Source organism: Haplochromis burtoni, unplaced genomic scaffold (genome assembly GCF_018398535.1).
Source record: "Haplochromis burtoni strain Fernald_Lab_line unplaced genomic scaffold, NCSU_Asbu1 Contig_192, whole genome shotgun sequence".
In the NCBI taxonomy this organism is placed as follows: Eukaryota; Metazoa; Chordata; class Actinopteri; order Cichliformes; family Cichlidae; genus Haplochromis; species Haplochromis burtoni.
This window is the reverse complement of record NW_024582553.1, coordinates 63899-86042: the sequence shown is the minus strand read 5'-3', so window position 1 is coordinate 86042 and position 22144 is coordinate 63899. Positions and strand designations below refer to the sequence as shown.

Below are 22144 nucleotides of genomic sequence, written 5' to 3'. Positions count from 1 at the left end.
TTAAAACACAAAACTTCGCCTGAATTAGACGTGCACACATTTTCAGCCTTTTTTTCTTTGTTTTTTGTAGACATACAGTGTGGGGAAAAATCTTAAATAGGAATGTGACGGGGGGCGGGGGGGCAGATGGGATATTGCACAGTGGCAGGAATGAGCAGCAGTACAGACTGAACAGTACAGAAGGTTTTCTTTTGTGGCAGTTGTTACAGTATTGCACTTTTAAAAAATATATATAAATATCAATAAAGTGGAGTGACCAGCGCAGATTAAACAGAGTACTTGTAAAGCAGACAGACTCCTGTAACGTCTGCCAGATGGTAATAAGGAGAAGAGCTTATGTGCTGGGTGGCTGTGCTCCTTGATGATGCTGTGTGCTTTACGGTGAAGACAAATGTCCTGAATGACAGGAAGCCTCATGCCAGTGATGTGCTCTGCTGCCTTCACCACCCTCTGTAGTGATTTACGGCTGCTGGCAGAGCAGCTTCTGTACCAAACTGTAATGCAGCTCGTCAGCAAGCTCTCAATTGCACACCTGTAGAAATTTGAGGTGATTTTGGCGTTCATGCCAACTTATTCGTCTCCAGGTTTATATTATCAGCAACCCACAGATCAGAATCTGTTCAGTAGTAACAATCCCACAGCATGAATATACCCTATATATAATTAATATATAGTTATTATGCTTTATAAATACCGCAACTAGATGACTACACAAACCAACATGAACTCCTCCTCCACACAGGTCTTATCCAATAAGCTGTGAAGAGGGCGTGGAGAAGTAATGTTTACTTCTGTCTTGTAAGAAGTGGGACAGATGCACGCTGCACCCGTGACACACTTGGATATAGAGACACACCAATGAGCCACTGCAACACAGTGAGCAGGAAGACTACAGCAAGGTAAGCACAGAATTCCTGCTGGGAATGACACAGTCCTGTTGCACTGCCTGTTATATATGTGCTAAGATAAAGGATCTGGTCATATTTAACGGAACGATTCACGGCAAGCGTTATGAAGTAGACAGCATTCCTTCATGAGGAAATGGATCAGATTCAGATACATGCGTGCATTTTCAGTAGTTTTAAACGTGCCTTCATTATTGCTGTGGCAGTCCACTGGCACCATACCTGTCCTTACATAGACTGACAAAGGAGCTGCTCAAACTCGGTGCTCCGGATGATGATGCATTTAGAGTAATGTAGGGTAAGGCCCAATTAAAATGAGACTAGCTCCAGACTAACTAATCTAAATTAATGGCACTCATCTCCTGCACCTGTTTGCAAAGCGGTAACCAGCTGTTCCCTGCAGGCATTAACCATGAGAGTTAACAACTCAAGATGTGTAGTTTTTAGCAAATAAAGGCTCTGGTTATGGTTTGGGTCGTTAACTGTATGTTATTACAGGGTATAATAAGTCTGCTACTCATATTATTTTGTAAACAAGGGTACATTTCAGAGAGGCAAACGCTGCCATTGAGGCATGTGATTGTGCATTTGGTAAACAGTTTGAATAAGATTAGATTCGATGTTTGAAAAAGCACACACAGTCTGGTGATGTTCTGGTTATTGCATTTGTAATTACAGTGTTTTTAACGAGTAAAGCTAACTAAGAATGAAAACAGTGTTGTTGACAGCTTCATTTGTAATTGACTGCAGTCAGCTATTATTGTAGTCTCAATAGTGTGCGCGCATTTTATAGCTGTTTACTGGCTGCCACTCCTTGAGCCTGTTTCTGCCAGAGTTTCCAGCCTGTTTTCCTCCTCACTGTTGCCAAGTTCTTGCTCAAAGGTGGTCATATGCTTGTTGGAATCTTTACGTTACAGCTTGAGACGACTAGTGTTGTGATTTGGCGCCATATAAATAAAACTGAATTGAATTATTGCTCTGTTAACGGCCAAAATCACATGATACAAATGATATAGGTTTCTTATTTTAGCTGTAATTGCTGTTACACCTGACCCACTTATCAGTGGTCAGGTGACCCTGGGAGTCCTGTGAAACATGGGGGTCCTGTGAAGCATGGGGGTCAGCTTTAAAAAGTCAAAGGCGTGCATGAAAACACATCCTGTTGCTAACTGTGGCATATGGGACAGATGGAAATAGAGAAGCTGACACACAAAGATCATTCGAGGTGACTAGAAAGGCTTCCTCACAGTAAATCGTGCAGCTTGTCTCTAACTGTAATATCATATATGGAAGTGAAAAATAAGGTCAGCAAACAAAACAGCTGAACTGACAGAGAGTAGTTTGGATTGACCTACTTTCAGTTGCCCTGCAGGTTTGTTAGAAACTGGTGAAATATGATAGCAGTGAGAGGTGGTTCAGACATGTTTTTGGGCCTGGGCCTTATTTTGCAGTTAAATTTAGATAAGTCAGTATGCTGCTTATTCCTAGACGACCCTCACCAGATTTTATACAAGGGGGGAGGGGGGGGCTTTATATTAACTAAAGTGTCATATAATTATATAGTGTAGTATTAAGTGGACGCGGCCCTGAAAAATAAAGGCATTAGACTACGTGTCCTTGGGGAGTGGAATGCTTTAGACTCTCGCTCATGCTTGCCTGGGAAAAAGTAGATAACAGGGGACCATCTTCTAGTGAAAAGTTGCTGAAACGCTGTTGTTTAGACTTGAATGAGCGAGATGGTAATAAAACTGTTAGGGGCACACCACCATTTTGAGATCCGCGGCAATGTGTCATGCAGGAAGCGTCTCTCTTCTAGAAGTATTGTGTAAGAGAATGAAAGTGTGAAATGATCTACTGAGCAGTGTGTTGTCTTCCATCGGATGCCTATGAGGAATCAAAAGAACTCGGTGAAGTGTTGATATTTAACAAGTACACGTACAGTGCTAAGCAGGAGTTTAGCAGTGACTGCACTTGACATAAATAAGAAATACGTGGCCTCCTGTACTTGTGCCAGCTGGTCATCAGGTGCTGGGTTGGCTTTCCACAGAACTGCAATGCTAAGAAGAGGCAGAAACGGACGGGCTCGGCACTTGGCCTGGAGTCAAACCTGGCAAGAGACAGATGCCATGGCTGTGATCCAGTCATCAGACAGAGAGGAACAGGAGGGTCGGAAAGTCGCACAGGTGAGACTTTCCTGTTTGTGTTTACTGGAATATAATTGAAACTGGGCTAAATGGAAAAGTGGTTTCACTGGAAATCGAGAACCGTATCCCTGCAATGTGAAACAGAATAGTTCTATTTAGAGTAAGTACAGCTAGTTTTTCCACTTGGACTGTTCACTTTCTGGAATAGCAGTGTGTGAAATGTGGTCATGACATGACAGCATGCCCAGTACTTTTAAAGAATCTTCTAAGTTTACTTGCTTGTATGCATGACCTCACATCACTAGTGATACACAATGTTCAAAAACATAGCACACAAGTTCCCGCCTGGCTCTTTAGATTGCAAACTTTCCCCTTTTTTTTCCATTCAGCCTTGGCAACCTATGTTGCTCTTTGATAGCAATTTGTTGTGATCCTGATTCAGCTCTACTGCTGGAGCTCACTGCCCCCCTGGACTAGGGCCACGTCCGTGGACTTACAGGATCCTGTTTGTAATGTTTGCGTCAACCAGATCAGTGACTTGGAGCCTGAGGTGGATTACCGGGCCGGTTTCCAGACTGTCTCTGAGGTGGTGGCATTGCCAAGCACAGTGCCAGTGAAACGGGAGTCTTTCTTCCACTGTGACCCAGAGGAAGAGCTCAGTCCGCTTCTTGGCGTCATCAGTGACTGTCTCTATGGGGAGGAGGACAAAGGTGAGCAGAAGCTGATGAAAGACAGCATAAAGATGCATGTAAACAATATTATAATTTAGGCATGTTGTAGAGTCTTTATATGCTTATGGCTGTCTGTCGGGGAGTATTAACACTATATTCATTCATATTCCAACTTCTGTGCATTGTAAAGGTGTGATTAGTGCCACAACAAGCTTTCACTATCAGTGTCATGTTTAAGGTTCAGGATGGTCAGAAATCAACATCTTCATTTATTTCCTTTGCAAACTCATGAACAGAATAAGAAGGCTGAGAGTCACGTACACCGATAGATCTAACACGCTCATGATAAGCAGCTGTAACATTTACCCATTAAGATGTTACCATCTGCAAATTATACTGAGCACAGCATATAGCGGTGCCATGAAGTTTAAAGCTATTTGATCACAGATCCCTCAAAACTGCATGATGAACAGCCTTAAAGTGGCGGTAGATGAAAAGCCAAGAAACGTCGGTGTGCTTCGTTTTTGGAAGAACATCTGGCATAACTGCTCGTGCATGGCGTGTGTCCAGGTTTTGACTGGGTGTGGGATGACCACTGTAAGTCCTCTGGAGCCTTTCTGAGCTGTGACAACAGGAAGGTGAGCTTTCACTCAGACTACAGCTGCGGCACCGCTGCAATCCGTGGCAACAAGGAGCTCGCAGACGGCCAACACTACTGGGAAATCAAGATGACCTCCCCTGTCTACGGGACAGATATGGTGCGTAAGAGAAGCTAAAAGAATACTAAAGTTGTAACAGAGTGACCTGAAAATGAACATTTTTAAAATGTTTGTTTTGTTTTGCTTTTCTGGTGTAGATGGTGGGAGTTGGAACTTCAGAGGTGAACCTGGAGAAGTTCAAGTACAACTTTGGCAGTCTGCTGGGCCATGATGAAGACAGCTGGGGGCTCTCCTACACCGGTGAGTTATCAGATATATTGACTTTGATTGATAAGAAAACAGTAAATTAAACAAAAATGTTTCTCTGTGTGTTGAAAGGTCTGTTCCAGCACAAAGGGGACAAAATAAAATTCTCTTCTCGGTTCGGTCAAGGCTCGATCATCGGAGTGCACCTGGATACGTGGCACGGCACCCTCACCTTCTACAAGAACCGGCACTGCATAGGTTTGTGTTTTCCTGCGTTTTAAGGATAAGTAGAAGCTTTATTTGTTGGTTGCAGTTGCCTGCAGCTGAAATGACAGACCTACTCGACCATACATAAAATATACAAACACTGGGGAGACAGGTCAGGCTAGGCAGCAAAAAAAAGGGATGGACAGTGAGATGTGTAACACATAGGGGCAATTCAGGAGAAAAAAAATGGTTTCTGCCCATGATGACTTCCAACAAGTGAGTCATCATGAGGAGAAAACAAAAACCTCCATAGCACATAAAGAAGCACAGATATCATCACACTGTAACACCATGAAACACAGATAAGCAACATAAGTGGGGAGGGTGGGTGCACCAATGTACACAGTGGTCATGGTCACTGCGATTACTCGCGCCTCCAGCTGAGCCGCTGTCTCCATCGGGTGGGAGGTAAGCATGGGAGGAGGCGTTGGATCCGTGGAAGGGAGTGTGGTGAGTGCACGTCAGTATCAGTGTGCATGTGTGCGTGTCGGGGTGTGTGTCCTGAGTTCAGCTTGAGAAAGTGTCCTTTCGCCTGTTAGGCCAAGATCAACAGTCCGCAGCCTACGCAGGTGGCCTTGAGGAATAGGGCAGAGAGTCAGGTCGTTCTCGTTATCATATCTCTTGGAAGCATGTTGTTGTTCTCCTCGGCGTCAACCTTCAAGTAGCTGGCGCCATCGGGGGGTGGGGGTATAGCCACATTAGAGATGTAGGTAACTGGTTTAGGGCGAGTGGACTGCATCCATTTTTCAGTTAGTTCCGTTTGTCTGCATATTCTAATAATCCCAATGGGCTCTGCCTGTCCTGCCAACAGGTGTGGCTGCAACAAGGTTACACAACAAGAAGTTGTACCCCATGGTGTGCTCCACAGCAGCCAAGAGCAGCATGAAGGTGATGCAGGCCTGCTATACACCCACCTCCCTGCAGTACCTTTGCTGTGCAAGGCTGCGCCAAATGTTACCGTGTTGCCCAGACCTGTTTAATGCCCTGGATCTGCCCCCCGGCCTGCGCGTCCTCCTCCACATACAGCTGGGTTGGGTCTTCAGCCTCAGCAGCAGCCCCGAACCCTCAGAGGAGCAGGAGGATTTCGGCAAGACGAGCCTGCCTTCGAGCCCCTGCCCCAACCTGAGCCCGGTGTCCAGTGCCTGTGCCTCCCCCAGCCCCTGCACCAGTCCGATTCCCAACACGGACCCTTACCCGTCACCTCAAACTCATTCCAGCGCTTGCTCCTGTCCCCCAACTCCTCCCAGCAGCGACTACGAGAGCTGCTGCTCCGAGCCGGAAGATTATCAGTGCAAAAGGTGCCGTTGGACTTGACCACGTGGTCCAGCGGAGGAGATGTTTGACAAAAAAGAAAGAAAGAAAATTGGCACACAGCTTTTCTACCGTTGCCACAAATTTCTCCTTTTGTTGATCACAGAGAGATATTTTAGCCAACATTTGAGTGGATCGTTGCTTATTTGTTTGCTATGTAACAAGTATTTGTCTTCCACATAATGTTGAAATGAACAAGAACAAAGAGCGTGTGTGTGTGAGAGAGTGTGTGTGTGTGTGTGTGTGTGCGCGAGTGAGAGATGAGGCCTGCTGCCATTTAAAGAGGTTAGATTCAGAGAGAGAAGAGGCAAACAAAAGGTAAACTTCTAGAAAGCCGTAGACTCTGGAAGGAACAGAGGTGCTTTTTGATACTGTGAAATCGACTTTTTGTAAACGTGTTTTGTAATCACCATTTTGCTTAAATGTCAAAGGTAGCTCTGCACTGCACTCTGCAGTTTTTTTGTTTCATTTTCTATTTCCAGTTTTTGCTACTTTTCTTTATGGATTTTCTTACTCAGGTTCATTCTTTAAAATAAAACCAAAAAACTAGAAAGTGCCTGCTTCAGCTTATTTATTCTAGAAAGATTCATACAATTTATGCAGCTTATATATCTCCTATTTATACACAAAAAGCTGTGCTGAAAAACAGTCATCACATTATTCCCGGTACTCCAGATTATATTCTGGTAATCTATACATTTAATCTGCAGGAGTTAAAATGAGAAGAAAAAGTGCTTTTCCTGGAAAGTAAATCTCAAATCCAAGGCATATTTTTAACTTGTAAACATCTACATTAACATATTAGCAGCCAAGTGGAGACAGAGCATTATCAGAAACCAGATTCGTCCTCGCTGATGTCTCCCGGTCTTCTTGCTCTCAGATTAGTCCAGGACCAGCTGGGGGTTGTGGGCTGTGAGGCAGCGATAGACTCGGGCTGAAATCTCCGGTCCCACGCGTCTCTCTTTGCCTCCGCTTTTCGCTGAGAGGCCCGCGAGCAGCCCTTTTCTGTCCTCCTCTGACCCCAAGCTGTTATAAGCCTAAAATGAACAGAACATATTACAGAAGAAGAGTTTTTCTTCACGCAAACCTTATCAGACCACAGCGTCTCCTCACCTGTAGCAGCAGCTGGGGAGATGGATAGGATGCGGTCACAGCAGAGGCCACAGCAGGGCTGACTCTGTTCAGCTGCTGGATCTGCCTGCTCCAGACCTGAATCAGGCCGGAGCCATCCTTCTCTACCCGAACCCCACTGGCCCATGAGCCATCCACGCAAAAGGGCAGTTCTGCTCCCTCTGTCAGGAGTCTGCAAGAGCACAAAGTGGAGGTTTCATTAATTCACAGTCAGCCGCTATACTGTCTATGTCAGGGCACAGAACTGTGGCATACTTGAAAGGGCGTTTGGACAAAGCTTTGGTGACAGCACAAACATGATCAGTGACCTCCTGCCAGCTATCCAGGAAAACCACGGAGATATTTTTGTAGAGCTGTAGATACACGAGGACCTGGAGATGAAAGCGTTTCAAAAAGAGAGAGAGAGAGAAAGCTATTTGTTATCCATCAAGCTTTTTTGAAGATGTATACGAGTTCAAGATTCAAAGTGTTTATTGTCATGTGTACAGAGAAATAGCATCTCTCTGTGCAATGAAATTCTTCCTTTGCTGTCCATACACAAATGCCAAGTTAGATAGGGTTGAAGGAACAAGACCAATAAGGATAAAAATAATGAAAGATAAATAAATAAGTACAAAAATAAGTAAGTGAAGACAAGTGAGGTACGCAGATGTTGATGTAAATGGATGTACAAAGGAGCTTAATGTACAAAATGAACTTAGTGTGCAAAGTGTCCTGATGTGCAAATTGCAGTTGACGTAGGTCAGCTGTGTGAGTTGTGTGTACATGTGATAAAATCAGGAAGTAAGAATCGCAAATCCTTGAAAGAAAGACAGAGATTCAAAGCAAACTGACCTCCTCAATGTCCAGATGATCCATCCCCAATTTGTATTGTAGAGGCACACTGTGGGCGTTTGACCTGTTGGTAAACAATAGATCAGGTCATACAGTTTCCGCACTTTACTTATAATCAGAAAGTGGAGAAGTGAAGGAGCCACTGGGTAACAGAGGAAGTTAAGTATTCCCAGTTAAGCTGACCTGTAATCTGGCTCAGAGTCTGTCACTAACAGAGTGACCACCTTCTTGCCATCACGGTTGAGAAACTCCAAAAGCGGACTCCAGAAAGACCCCACCCCCGTCTCCACCGCTTGGCTGTGGATAATCTGCGGAGTGGCAGAGCGCAGTGTGAGTTCGAGGAGCCACAGCTCCTTCATAGAGTCAATGACACCATTACAACAGCTCAAAGGACTGCTTACTCTATTCACAGAGATCACTACATCCATGAAATCAGCCAGACTCAGGACTAGAAGCACCTGCTCTTCCTCCTCCACCACTGAGACCATGCCACCTTCTCCCTGCTAAAGCCAAAACAGTAATCCCTCACGGGAATCAACAAAAATGTAGCAAATTGCTAAATCTAGATTGAGTGAGCTGCCTACCTGAGGTAAATCTTGGGTCCAGGCGATGCTGCCAACGAGCTGCTCGCTCTCGATGCTGAACTTCCAGTCAAGGGAAACCAGAGTGTCCAGCAGGACGTCTGAGCCATCCTGCTGCAGAAGAACTGAAGAAAGATACAAAACAACACAGCAATTTGTGTGTTTTTGTGCATTATAAAGCCCACTGCCATCCCCGCAGGAGTCATAGTCAAGGAAAATGACATTTTTAAGGTGGTGCCTTTTAGGCTGGAAACAACAGCCATTACTTAAACAGTACTTAGGTAATGGTTCTTAAAGATTTAGACAGGCCCTTGCAAGGAGCATTGAGTCACTGATGTGGAACGTAGACCAGGATAGAAATGCAAGACTGCAGTTTTGACTTTGCTGCACTTTTTCCCCCTTAAATTCAAACTGGACATCTTGTTATTGGTAATGACTGTGGAGTGGGGGCGTGAACGCTTTTGAGCTTATGCAGGGTGTTGAAGAAGTAAAGATGCCGTGGAAAACTGTATCGTAAACTAGAAATACAGAAAATACTCTTTAAGAGACAGGGATGGGATCATACATGGCACAAATACAGTCAACACAAAAGAGATCCTACCTGTGTCATTTTACATCTGCACATATTTATTTATTTATTTTTTAAAGTTGGCCCCAAATTGTAGTTGTAAAGTTAATTTCCGGCGACACCTGAAGGCATCCCTGTGTCCGTGTGTACCTGGGTGTATGCAGACAGTGATGCATTTGAGGCAGTTTTCTGGCCGGAGACTCTTGAGGGTCTTGGCTGCCTCTCTCCTCCTCTGCTGCTCCTGTCTCCTCTCCTCCTGCTCCTGGGCTCTGGCCGCTCTCTGTTTCTCTCTCGCCTCCTTCCTCTCCTTCACTTTCAGCCTGTCCTCTTCTATTTCCTCCTTACTGCGACGTTTCCTGGCAGGACTCGGCGTACCGGACCCACCTGCTGCTGGAGGAGCCAGAGCAGCAGACCCCCCCCTATTTGCTGCTGAATTGTGTGAACCCTGCTCCTGCTTTTCTGTGCTGGCTGTCTGGATGCTGTTATCGCTGCCCAAACCGGGTTTTGTTTCAGCGTCGCTGTCCTCAGACTCAGAGATTTCCCACGTTTTAGCTCTCCGTAACAAAGACATCTCACATGTTAGAGACACAGCCGAAGTCCTTATTTGTAAAACCCTGAAAAAAACTTGGGAATATCTGAGTGGTACGGCATTGTTGTATAAGCCCACGATGGTGTTCGATGAGGGACAAATCACCCAAAACTCGCGATACTTAGTACTGATGGGATTTCCAGCTCTTTTTAGAGAACCGGCTCTTTCGGTTCGACTCACTAAAAAGATTCGACTCTTTCGGTTCCCAGCCGACTCTTCAGGTTGTTTTGTTGCTTTAATTAATTAATTATTAACAACAATATAAAATTATGCTCAAAAGGAATTACTATTGTAAAAAAAAAAGTGGTTTTATTTATATATGTTTATATATAAATATATACGGTGGTCCCTAGAGACAAAGCACTACAAACTCCAAAGCATGTACAAACTCCAAAACACATTTCTAGCATTAACTGAACTTCCAAAACAGAGCTACCTAGATCACTTAAATTACACAATTGAAAGCATATGTGTATTGTTTGTGTATTTATACACAAGCACTCATATAGATTCAAATAATTCAAAAAAAAAAAAGTTCATTTACCTGTTACTACCACACACCAAATCCGGTCGTTGGTACTTTCTGGCTTGTGTAGCCACTAGGATCCTAGCATCCTAGAGCACTTCTGTTGTGGTTTGTACGTGTTTTGGAGTTTTTATGTGTTTTGGTGTTTGTGCATACTTCGGAATTTTTACGTATTTTGGAGTTTTGACGTGTTTTGGAGTTTTTACGTACTTCGGGGTTTGTACATGCTTTGTCTCTAGCGACCACCGTAAATATACTTTAATTTATTCACTCCACATAAAAGGTAATAAATAAATCTTATAATACTAAAAACAACTATTTACATTTCTACTTTTAACCATTTGAATTTTCAGCTTTTTCCTGTGAAACAAATTTAAAGTGAAACAACATAAAACACTGCAAACCACAACACAATTAAATATAAATTAAAATATGAAAACAAAAAGAGCATGCACATTCTCTGTCATATGGGCCTGCATGAATAAACTTTCAGAATCCTTTATCTTCCGCAACTGAAAATAGTTGTGGATGATTACTATACCTTTCTAATGTGACGTTGTTGTCCCTGGCACTCTTTCTCTCTCTTTCCCTCCTGCTCTGTTCCTGTGCTACTACCTGTAATAACGGCCCTCCCCCCTCTTCCCAGCGAAGGAGGTGACCTAGCGAATAAATAAGTGGTGTACTGCAAATTTGGGTATTAAGTTGTTTAAATGTAGCCTACTTACAAAAATAAATGGCCAACATCAAACTATAATCAGTCCAATGAGCAGTACAGAACCCTGATTGTAATTTATATAATGTTTTATTTCTCTAGGACACCTGTAAGTTACTTAGCAACAAACACATACGTTTCCGTCCAGGTGGTTTTAAGATATGAGTTTCCCAGTATCAGCCACAGAAGAAGCGGCCGCTCACTCTGTTCATGTAAACGACAGTGAAGGATATGATTTTTGACGCTGTTTCAACAACGAAAACGATGGCGCAGCCGGCGGAAAAAGGTACGTCTCACTGCAAAGTTAATTATTAAAAACACAGCAAGTCAGCACAGATTACTGATACGAACCAGACCTCTGCTTGTAACCCTGAACACACTTCCCTAAAATCTCAGCATTTTATACTTCCACTGGGATTACAGAATTACATACTTTTTTCTCCTTAAAAACAAGCTAAAAACCAAAACTTGCCAGGTCGCACAATAGCGCTTTGTTGAAAGCCAAAAATGTCCTCAGACATAAAGACAAGTATTTGTTATATTGATCTGAGGCTGTTGCCTTTTTAAATCACCTGATGTTGCCCTTTCTTTATTGTGCGTCACTGTCTTGCAGCATACTATCGCTTTGTGGTGCTCTTCTTTAACTGTCTGCTGACCTTTGGGTCCTACTTTTGCTTCGACATTCCCAGTGTGTTACAGGATCAGTTCCAAGGGGTGAGCAAGAGGCAGCGCTGCTTACAGATCACATCAATATTGCACGACTTGATTATCAGGAGGGAAAGACTGATGTTGTTTTTAATGTTTGACTGTTGTTTTTTGACAGAACCTGACGTGTCCCAATGCAACGGTGATCAATGGGACAGTGGACTGTGTGGAGGGACTGGGGATGACCCCTCAGCAGTACAATCTTCTCTATGCCATCTATGCTTGGACGTAAGCACGTTAATGCATTGATTTCACTGTGAAAATGCAGAAAAGTGGCTTTTCAATGAGAAGCTTCTCTCTGTTATCAACAGGAATGCAGTAGTGGTGATCCTGGCTGGATTCCTGATTGACAAATTAGGAAATCGCTGTAAGTTTTGTTTTATGTTTTCTCTCTGCATGGTCTGCAGTTATTTTTAATCTACTGACAGTAAAATGATGGTACAACCATTTCTTTTGCTCCTCTTTGCAGTCGGTGTGTTTCTCTTCTCTTTTCACTGTGTTTTGGGCTCATCGCTGTTTGCTCTCGGCTCCCACTTCAAGGGATCTCCCTACTTGCTGCCGCTAATGCTCACCGGCCGTCTGCTGTTTGGATCAGGCAATGGATCTCTGACTAGTAAGTTCTCTTCATGGATACGAACAAATATTCTCTGCAGCATCGCCTTTGAGGAGCTCAGTTACCTTTCTCCTTCTTCATTAGTTGTTCAGAATCGCATCACAACCTTCTGGTTCAAAGGGAAGGAGTTGGCTTTGGCTTTCAGCCTGACCGTGGCCTTCTCGCGGCTGGGCTCGGTGTTGAACTTCTTCCTCACGCAGAAGTTTGAAGAAAAATATGGCATGCAGTGGACACTCTGGGGTGGTAGGTGACGAATGCGAAGAAATCTCAAGGATTATGGTGTGGTGCCATGTGACCTGGGTTTCTCATGTTATTGTTTCTTAGGCGCACTGTTGTGTGTGCTGGGCTTCACTTCTGCTGTCATTGTCAGCACCTTGGACAAGATTGAAGTGAGACAGCTGGGTCTCGATGGAGCCATCCAAGAAGAGTCTCGCAAAGTGGTATGATCAATATCCTTTAATAAAAATTAAAAAAAACATGCATACATAACACTGAAGATTAAAACCTTAATTTTTCAGTATTATGGACACACTAGTGATCTGTGTGGGGAACATCATTTATTGTTGTGTGTTTTTATGTGTAGAGGATTCAGGATGTGAAGCTCCTGTCAGTAACATACTGGCTGCTGGTTCTCACCATCATGTTCTTCTACAACGGCATCTTCCCCTTCATTGCTGATGCAAGGTAGAGTTCTCAACATAAAGTGTGAGCATAAAGACTTGTACATGCAGAGCTGCTTTCAGAGTCATCCATGAAACTTAAACCTGCATTCCTCTAAATACAGCAGCACGTATTGCAAGTGCAAGTGATACTAGTGTCACAAACATTTACATCTGTCTTCTTTTTTCCCCCATATCCCAGCAAGTTCATCCAGGATAAGTACAGCTACTACAGCCAGGAGGAGGCAGCTTATATTGTGGGAGCAGTCTATGACAGCTTAGTGGTCCTCTCAGCCATCGTGGGCATTCTCATTGTACGTATCTTTAATTTAAACCCAAATCTTATTCCTGTCTTCAATTCAATTTTATTCATACTGCACCAGATCAAAACAACTGTCCCTGTAGGGTGCTTTATATGGTATGCTAAGACCCCCCATGAGCAAGGACTTTGTGATAGTGGGAAGAAAAACTCCCTTTTAATAGGAATAAACCTTCATCGGGTACAGGAGGAATCTTGAAACACTCTCGCTGTCATGTGTTTCAGGATTATGTGGGTCTGCGGGGAGTTTTTGCATTGGCGAGCGCCGTCTTCACGCTGCCCGTGTTTGGACTCCTGGCTTTCACTTTTGTCCCTCCTCTGGTTTCAACCATATGGCTGGGAGTCACCTACTCCTTTGCTGCTGTGAGTGCGGATTTTTTTTTTAAATTCATTTTTGATAAATAAAATCTTGGACGTCAGAGTTAAAATGGTAAATTATTACAATGAATTCATGTATTTTCTAGTATGTTAAACTCTTTGCTGCCTGTGTGGCATTCCAGGCCAGCATGTGGCTGTCTATTCCCCTTGTCGTACCTCAGGCAACTCTGGGAACTGCCACCGGCCTGGCCACCTCCGTACAGATGTTTGGGGTCGGGATCTCCAATCTCATTGTTGGACAGATACTAGGCACCAAGTCCAGGTGGGGAGAACCTGACATTAGAATCTCATTGCAGTGCACTTGTTTAGAAGGTTCCATGAAAGCTGCAGCAATCGCTTCAGAGTGTCGGGTCAGAACATTTGTTAATGTTCACATGAGTGTGGAACAAAACAGCAGAGTCCAAGTTGTCGTTCTTCATATTTAAAATTGAGATGTGTGTGTGTGTGTGTACAAAGCATAATAATGCAAACCAGTTACACTTCAAATTACATCATACACATAAAGATACAGCTGAGCTGTACTCAAATGCAGTATATAAATAAATAAGCTGGCATATTACTTCAGACTGGTTATGTAAACCTAAAGTCAGATAATATGAATTAACACACCACATACAGCTATGCAATGAAAGCAACTTCACACTATTTAACATCCAGTACACAGAGCACAGAAACTACAAATCTCTCTGCTAGAAGCTAGTCAGTAATAAAATCTGTTATGTTAGCGAACTGCCACTTATGCATAACCTCATTTAAACAGAAGCACAAAGAACTGCTCATATGTCATCAAACACGCTAAACATGGCTAAACAAAAACATGACTAAGTGAAGTACACCTTTAAACATACGGTCTCATGAGCACACGCACTGTCAGTTGTTTAGCTGCTGTTTGTCTCTGAGATGAAGCTGCCCACATGCACACCTATGGTGCATTCAAGGATACATGGGAAATCCCACACACAACTCTACCTTTTTGTACAGCACTAATTGTCCTTCCAGTCTTGTTTAGCTCTGCAGTTTCTCCATTTGTGTTGCAGTGAAACTAAGATCCCGCTGTGGCGTTGGCAGAGGATGATGATCTTCATGTTGGCCAACACCATCAGCTGCATTGTGACCTCAGTGCTGCTTAACGTTGTTGATCACAGACAGGTCAGACATCTGAGGTTACCTCATTTGGTTACCTCATGACTTTATTTTCTCGAAATACTATCAGCAGAAAGTTAATGATGCCCCCCACCCTTACAGGACGGGATCCTCAACAAGACAACCAAGAAGTCAGGGCAGGCACAAGAAGGCTCCAAGAACTCGGGCGCAGAGAAACTTGAACTGAAAGCCGCTCACCCAGGCAGAGGAGAGGAAGAGCCAAATGAACAGAAAGGAAAAAGTGCACACTTTCTTTAGTAAAGTAGAAGTACAGATACCTGGGTTAAAATAAAATACTCAATTAAAAGTTGAACTACTGAAGCAAATTTTTTACCTAAGCAAGAGAGAAAAAGTACAGGCTCTGAAATGTACTCAAAGTAGACAAGTAAAAAGTTCTTGAAGGACAATTCTACTGAATTGTCCTTCAAGAACTGTTAAAATGACAATCAATCTAATTGAAACAGCTGCATGTTATGGATGTGGCCTCAAAGATTTGTAGTTTAGATTTAAAAGCACTTAATGTAATGAACTCAGTCATTTTCCATTCGTTCTGCAGTTTGTTCCAAGCTAAGGGTGCGAAATGAACAAAAGCTCTCTTACCAAATTCAGTTTGGGCAAATATACCATTTATACTGTCTTTACACTAGACAGTATAATGTTGGAATTCAGTGAATGAATCTAAGCATCACTACTCTAAAGGGACTGAGTAAGGTGCTGCTGAAATGGTTGTCAGCAGTATTTCTCATGTCAGAGTTAACAGAACTACCATTAAAGTCAACCTCAGGTCCTTGGTCGCCTCCCTGACTGAGATACTTCTTGCAAGAAAAGCATGTGAAGAGTCCTGCCAAATCAAAAGGTCTTCTACTTCAATGTTCTTTAAGTCAAAGTGTTCCTGAATGCTTCTGAAGTCATTTTGTAAGCGTGGATTTTCTTTGATGTCATGTTTTTCGTCTTCACATGCAGTGAATGAGTAACTACCATCTACTTAGGTATGTGTCTGCTTGTTTGTTTGTTTTTAAGCAGTATTTAACTCATTACCACAGGCTGATTTCACTCAGGTTATTAAATGACAGATTTTCATTTATTTGACTTTATCTACAGGACATAAGTAGATAATTCAATTTTAAAACACATTTTATCTCTGCTAAAATAGCTATAATGACTACTGCCATGAATAACTGTGTGGACATTACTGCTGTTACTAAATCATGTTATATATATTATACTGTTGCGTAAACGTGACTATCCAGAGTTAGGACTAGGAATAAGTGTTGCAGACTTACCTGCCTCTCTGCAGCTTCTTTCCCCCTGTTAAATTTACACATAAAATCTACAATCTTAAGTCCACCTTGTTAATCAACCAAAGACCCAGACAGAGTCTTAATTCATTTGAAAGCCTGATGCTTAGCCTTTTCCACCCCAGCTGGAACACGCAAAACCCTTTTTTATTTTTTGTTATCTATCATCCACCTGGGACTTACTTAAGAGTTTGTTCCATATTTCTCAGACTTTTTATCTGATTTAGTGCTTTATGTTGTGAAAAACTGAAATCTGGAAATTAGAATTGTTGTGCCTTATTTTGGTGATGTTTTCACATATATTCCTTTTGAAAATACTAAAATTTGTATATTTATTTAGTTTTGTTTGTCTGATTTACAAAATAAATCGGACATTTCAAACAGTTACTCGCTACTTGAGTAGTCTTTTCGCCAAGTACTTTTTGACTCTTACTTGAGTAACTTTTTTGACGACTACTTTTCACTTTTACTTAAATAATAATATTTTAAAGTAATGCTACTCTTACTTGAGTACAGTTTTTGGATACTCGACCCACCTCTGCCTACAAGACTGCTCGAAGAAGTCCTGCCATTAATTCATGCTTCAATCTTAAATATGATTGACCTATCTCTAATAATCGGCTATGTACCACAGGTGGCAGTAGTTTAAACCATTAAACTTAAAAAAACATCTTTTGACCCAGCGGCCTTAGCTAATTACAGGCCAATCTCCAACCTTTTTTTTTTTTTTTTCATTCCAACAGTTCTCGAAAGACTAGTTGTAAAACAGCTAACATCATCTGCAGATGAATGGCTTATTTGAAGCACAGAAACAGCTTTAGTGAAGGTTACAGATGATCTTCTTATAGCCTCTGACAGCGGACTCATCTCTGTGCTTGTCCTGCTAGACCTCAGTGCAGTGTTGAATACTGTCGACCATGAAATTTTATTACAGAGATTAGAGCATGTGGTAGCTTTTACAAATACTGTGTTACAATGTTTAAATCATATCTAATAGATTCCAATTTGTTCATGTAAATTGGGAGTCATTTTTACACACTAAGGTTAGCTATAAAGAGAATGCGTTTCTTGAAGAAAATGCGAATGCTGATACGTTAATATTCTTTTAGCTGTAATTCTGTAATTGCTGAAATATTTGGGTAACTTGATAAATGTAGCACCCCTGACTCAGTACTCCACTATAGCCGGATACGCCCTGAGTTCTAGTTACCCTCAGTGCAAGCTCCCCTGAGTTACACACGTAACACCTTTATCTTACTCTGAACTATAGATAAGAAACAGTACCAGACACAAGATCTTATGTTTAAACCAAGCAGGTTTACTTAATGAACTGGTGAACACCCAATAAATCAATAAAGTAAGAAGTCTCTTGCAATGATAAAATATAACAATAATAACAGTTACACAGTTCTTTACCGTAATGGGCCCCACACACACACTCTCACACACCACCCAGTTTCCCAAGTCCCCTCGGTGCAGGCCTGGATTGATGCTGGGGTGCGTAGGAACCAAAAGAAAACAAAATGGTGCTCCTACCTGGAACCCCCCCCCCCCCACACCCCCCACAAACACACACAGGATTGTACATTAACATAAAACTTTTGTCGGAACCATACTGAATTTCACAAGAGAAACACACACATATGAAGAGAGAGAGAGAGAGTATGCATAGTATGCAAACCGCTACCAAACGGCCATCATAATTCGTCATACAATGAGAACAGGACAAATCAACAATTGACAAGGACTAATTAATATTAAAATCTGTAACATAATGTTTTGAGTTTAGTCTGTTACTGTTACTATTTTTACCATTTCTTTTTGGAGCAACTGTAATCCACATTATTTCCTTAGGGATTAATAAAGTATTCTGATTCTGATTGTTTCAGGATGACCTGCCATTATCCAATGACACATCTGCTTACCTGCATCTTTTGCTCGTTTCTCCTCTTCTTCTTTTCTCTTTTTTCTAAACTGAAGACCTGATGGCTTTGAACCCAGGATTCAAATCATGAATACATAATGGGCTTGGATTTACAACATTATGAATAAAATGTGCTCTATTTGGAAGCAGCAGGGCCCCCCTCCCCTTCCCATGGGTTGTGTTTAAGACATTAAATCATCAAACTGTAAATTATAAATTTTAAATTGTTAGTGATCCCTTTGCCTCGAGTTCTAAAGTCTGTATTTATTTTCTTACTCTTCTTATATTTATTGTTTGTTTACTTGCACTGCTGTAACTGGAGCCTCGCCGTCTCGTCTCTCTATATACTGGACTGTATGTAGCGGAGATGACAATAAAGTTTACTTTGACTTCAGCAGCGAGCAGGCGCACCGAGGAAAAACAGTATCTTACTGACAGGAGCTTTTGAGAGAGGGCCATCAAATGAGCAGATAAATTAGTTTTCAATGAAAAGATAATTGTAAAAGTCATCGACTGCCTCCAACTGCCCAGATTTGAACCACCTGTCTGCTGAAGACAAATCCATCAATGAAAAATAAGCCTGAAATTAATGTGCCAATCAGAATGCTCTATCATTCCCATACATTTAAATTCACTATCTGAAAATAACTGCCAAAGAGCTTTGAGTTGGACTGCAGCAAATACTAAAATAGTGTTACTCTGTAGCAAATTCCTGTCAAATTTGTCTTGGTGCGCCTGCTTAAAAAACTGCTTCTAAATCCAAGATCTTGACTCCTATCAAAATAGTTTTTAAACCACGAGGGTCTAAAAGACTTGTTCTACACAGCAGTGTATTTTAATGTTTCTGGTCTCAAAAATGTGGTCACAAGAGTAAAAACTTTCAGTCTTTTCTGCTCTTGAGACAAACTCCTCACTCAAAAGACAATGGATCACAATGGGTCAGTTAGAAGGTACTTCCTTTACTTTCATCTATGAAGCTCAAAAAGTGTACATCTCTTAGCTTTGAGAGACACGTCGTTAGGAAGTGACCCACGATTGGAATGCTTTGAGGGTAAAATGATGGCTGTAGAGCGAAAACTGTGGACACGGCAGTAGCTGAGAGATACGTTTTTAAGATGAATCTTTTGGTTTCTGCCACTGTGGCAGCTGATCTTCTCAATTAAACCGCCAACATTCCGTCCCATAGAGACATCCATTATAAACTGTGAAACGGGTGAAAAGAAGCATGAAACTTAAACTGGAACTGATGGAAAAACTATAAAAGGTATTGAAACGATAAATACAACCTGAAAAGTTCAATGTCTTGGCTTTGTTTTAAACTTTGAACAGTGTCTGTAGGTGAATGTATGTGGAAACAGAGTTAACCCTTTTGCTCCCCTTTGGGGCAGCTCCGGACCCCGGGGGTCCCAGAGGAGTACCCCTGGGTCGCATTTCACAGGCCGCGCATCAGGGTTGGCTCCCGCGCCCTGTACACCCACGTTTCCCTCCCTGAATGCCACTCCCATTTCAATTTTTCCTCCTAGTTTCAGGCAGGCTCTATCACGTTCGTCCATGGGAGGCCGCTGTTAACCCTTGTGCTCCCCTTCGGGGCAGCCTCAGACCCGGGGGTCCCAGAGTACCCCACCCTCAGTAGAGACAGGTGAATGAAAATGAAAAAAAAACCCCAGAACGATCATTTGGGGTCGTCGAGTGCCCCAGAGCGATTCTAATGGGTTTCGTCAGGGGATTGGGAAAGAAAATGTAGCACTTGGGGGCCACGCACAGAAGCTGCTGCGGCAGCGTGGGGGTCATTGATACCCCAGTACATAAAAATGAAGCATAATCACAATAATGATAATAATGATAATAATGATAAGAAGAAGAATACAACACACAGACGCTTCTGAGTTTTATTTTATTTTATTTGAAATTACACTCGCGACACAACTGAGGCAATCTGGAAGGCAAAATAAAAGTCAACAACGGGGTTGAATCAGCCTTTCAAGACAAATGAATCTCAGTAGATATGTCAAGAACAGGTTTACATGAAAAAAAAGGTTTACATGAAAAAATATCAACAAACTGTCTGTGTTTCAGGCGCTCGGTGCTGTACAGCGCCTCCTGTGGATGAACGTCATAGAGCCTGCCCAAAACTAGGAGAAAAATTGAAACGGGAGTGGCAGCCACAGAGGGAAATGATGATGAAATGATGAAATGATGAAATGATGATGACCTATGATGATGACCTATGATGATGACCTATCCAGATGACCTACCTACCTACCTACCTACCTACCCCCCCCGGGCTGTATTTTTGATTACAATATCAACAAACTGTCCGTGTTTCAGGCGCTCGGTGCTGTACAGCGCCTCCGGTGGCTGTGAATACATGATAAAAATGTCACCGTAGGATGCGTGCATTGAAAGAATCAGCCTTTCGTGACAAACGAATCTCAGCAATCTCCTTTGTAACACTCTGTGGCCAGCCGCAGCTGGCCGATTTTCATCACATCCTCTCCCACCAGTTTGTCGTAGGCCTCGGTGATGGCGTCAAAGATTTTCCTCGCCGATTTCAGTTCATGCAACAGCGTCTCCGCCACGGTGCCGACCTTGACATCGCTCGCTTCGATGTTGCGGGCGATCAGGAGACGTTGAATGGAAGGAATGAAACGAGGCGTGAGGAGTCTTTTCCTGATGCTGTAATAATGTTCAGCGTAAAAGTCATCGTCCAAAACTCGCAGACACTCGTGTTGTCTCTGGCTGGGGTGATTGGTCTTGCACCCGTTGCACGCTTCGGTGCGGTACTCGTTGATCACTAGGTCGAGTAGGTGATAAACCGCAGTTTTCACTGTATCGACGAGTAAAGAAGACGCCCAACCGTCAAGCTCGGCGTCTTCCCGCTTGCCCGCTGGCCCGCCGCCGCCGCATAACACTCCGCGTCGGACAGTATCTCCCCCTCTTCCGAGGAACTGTCAGTTGAGCCGTCCAAGGAACGGTCCTCCTCGTTGCGACTTAGGGGTGCAGAGTCCATCTTTTTCTATTTTTTTTTATGTTTTATAGCGACTTCATAGAACAGCTACAGCATAGGCAAACATTCAGTGAGTAAGTAAGTAAGTAAGTAAGTACATAGACCGCATTGGAACTAGAAATCCTAGAAAACAAGTGAAATGAAACTCAGCCTTCATAGTTTAACAAGGAGAAACGGGGTGGGTTTAGCAAAATGAACATTGACAGTGTACAATTTAACTGAGAATATCCAAGGGCTCCACCGAGCCCCATGAGAACATAAGATGTAAAGTACGCTCCTGCGCCAAATAATCCCAAGGAAGGGAGGCCGAAGAATTTACACCGCTCCTTCAATTCGATCCTCTCCTCTTCTTCCCTTTTTCTTTGTTCTTCCTCCTTTCTCCCCTTCAGCCTTTCTCCTTCGAGTTTCTTCTGGGCCGCCTTATACATCTCGTCGGTGTAGTGGTTTCCTCCACTGAAATCCACCATTTCATCTATTTCATCCAGAAGACAGCCCCGGAGTGTCGATCACAGCGATATTTCTTCCGTCTTCGCCCTCTGCCTCTTTTCTGAGACAGCCGTCGGTGACAGACACGGGCGAAACGTCTTCTTTGAAAGCGTTCGCATCCCCCAGGATGGTGTTTCCGGACGCACTCTTTCCCGATCCTGTTTTACCGACCAGAAGGAGTCTCAGTTCTTCACGGGTCGCAGAGCCTGCGGGGCTGGGGAAATGATGGTAACATTTGAATCATTCCAGAAAAAACCCCCCATAGAACACTACGTTACACTAGGCTATTCTTTTGTTATCTTTGTATTGATGTTGACAGCAAGCAGTTTGTCCACATAAAGCAAGTACCACAAGCAGCACACATCCCTGGATCCGGCCTTTGGTCGCCAACATTTTCAGTAAGCTAATGTGGGATTATAATATTATTTTATGCCATGTTAGACCCCTAATTAAAGATTGTGAATTATT

The 22144-nt window shown here is 42.9% G+C and overlaps 3 protein-coding genes across 7 annotated transcripts; 2 read left to right on the top strand and 1 right to left on the bottom strand.

Moving 5' to 3' along the window:
* The first annotated feature begins 797 nt into the window (after positions 1 to 797).
* Positions 798 to 6752, top strand: LOC102313081 (SPRY domain-containing SOCS box protein 3). 4 transcript variants are annotated; one of them, XM_042226016.1, is made up of 8 exons: positions 809 to 899; positions 2920 to 3088; positions 3492 to 3759; positions 4291 to 4478; positions 4577 to 4679; positions 4758 to 4883; positions 5704 to 5988; positions 6140 to 6752. In XM_042226016.1, exons 1-8 carry the CDS (start codon positions 859 to 861, stop codon positions 6301 to 6303), a joined length of 1344 nt encoding a protein of 447 aa, XP_042081950.1. In that variant the 5' UTR covers positions 809 to 858; the 3' UTR covers positions 6304 to 6752. The 4 variants fall into 4 exon arrangements, with proteins under 4 accessions (XP_014193372.1, XP_042081950.1, XP_014193371.1 ...); XM_014337886.2 differs by having other exon boundaries at positions 798 to 899; positions 2953 to 3088; positions 5704 to 6752; XM_014337885.2 differs by having other exon boundaries at positions 813 to 899; positions 5704 to 6752.
* Positions 6753 to 6757: 5 nt separating this feature from the next.
* Positions 6758 to 10020, bottom strand: LOC102313584 (probable crossover junction endonuclease EME2). Of its 2 annotated transcripts, none has more exons than XM_005935533.3 (8): positions 9468 to 10020; positions 8753 to 8874; positions 8570 to 8671; positions 8352 to 8476; positions 8169 to 8232; positions 7590 to 7705; positions 7317 to 7506; positions 6758 to 7240 (listed from the first exon to the last, which is right to left on the bottom strand). In XM_005935533.3, exons 1-8 carry the CDS (start codon positions 9886 to 9888, stop codon positions 7085 to 7087), a joined length of 1296 nt encoding a protein of 431 aa, XP_005935595.1. In that variant the 5' UTR covers positions 9889 to 10020; the 3' UTR covers positions 6758 to 7084. The 2 variants fall into 2 exon arrangements, with proteins under 2 accessions (XP_005935595.1, XP_005935596.1); XM_005935534.2 differs by having other exon boundaries at positions 8570 to 8668.
* A 1029-nt stretch (positions 10021 to 11049) lies between these two features.
* Positions 11050 to 16956, top strand: LOC102314091 (major facilitator superfamily domain-containing protein 1). The gene is made up of 13 exons (XM_005935535.3): positions 11050 to 11430; positions 11758 to 11858; positions 11968 to 12077; positions 12161 to 12216; positions 12319 to 12462; positions 12547 to 12705; positions 12787 to 12902; positions 13046 to 13146; positions 13324 to 13435; positions 13666 to 13803; positions 13941 to 14080; positions 14856 to 14967; positions 15064 to 16956. Exons 1-13 carry the CDS (start codon positions 11376 to 11378, stop codon positions 15217 to 15219), a joined length of 1500 nt encoding a protein of 499 aa, XP_005935597.1. The 5' UTR covers positions 11050 to 11375; the 3' UTR covers positions 15220 to 16956.
* Positions 16957 to 22144: the final 5188 nt, after the last annotated feature.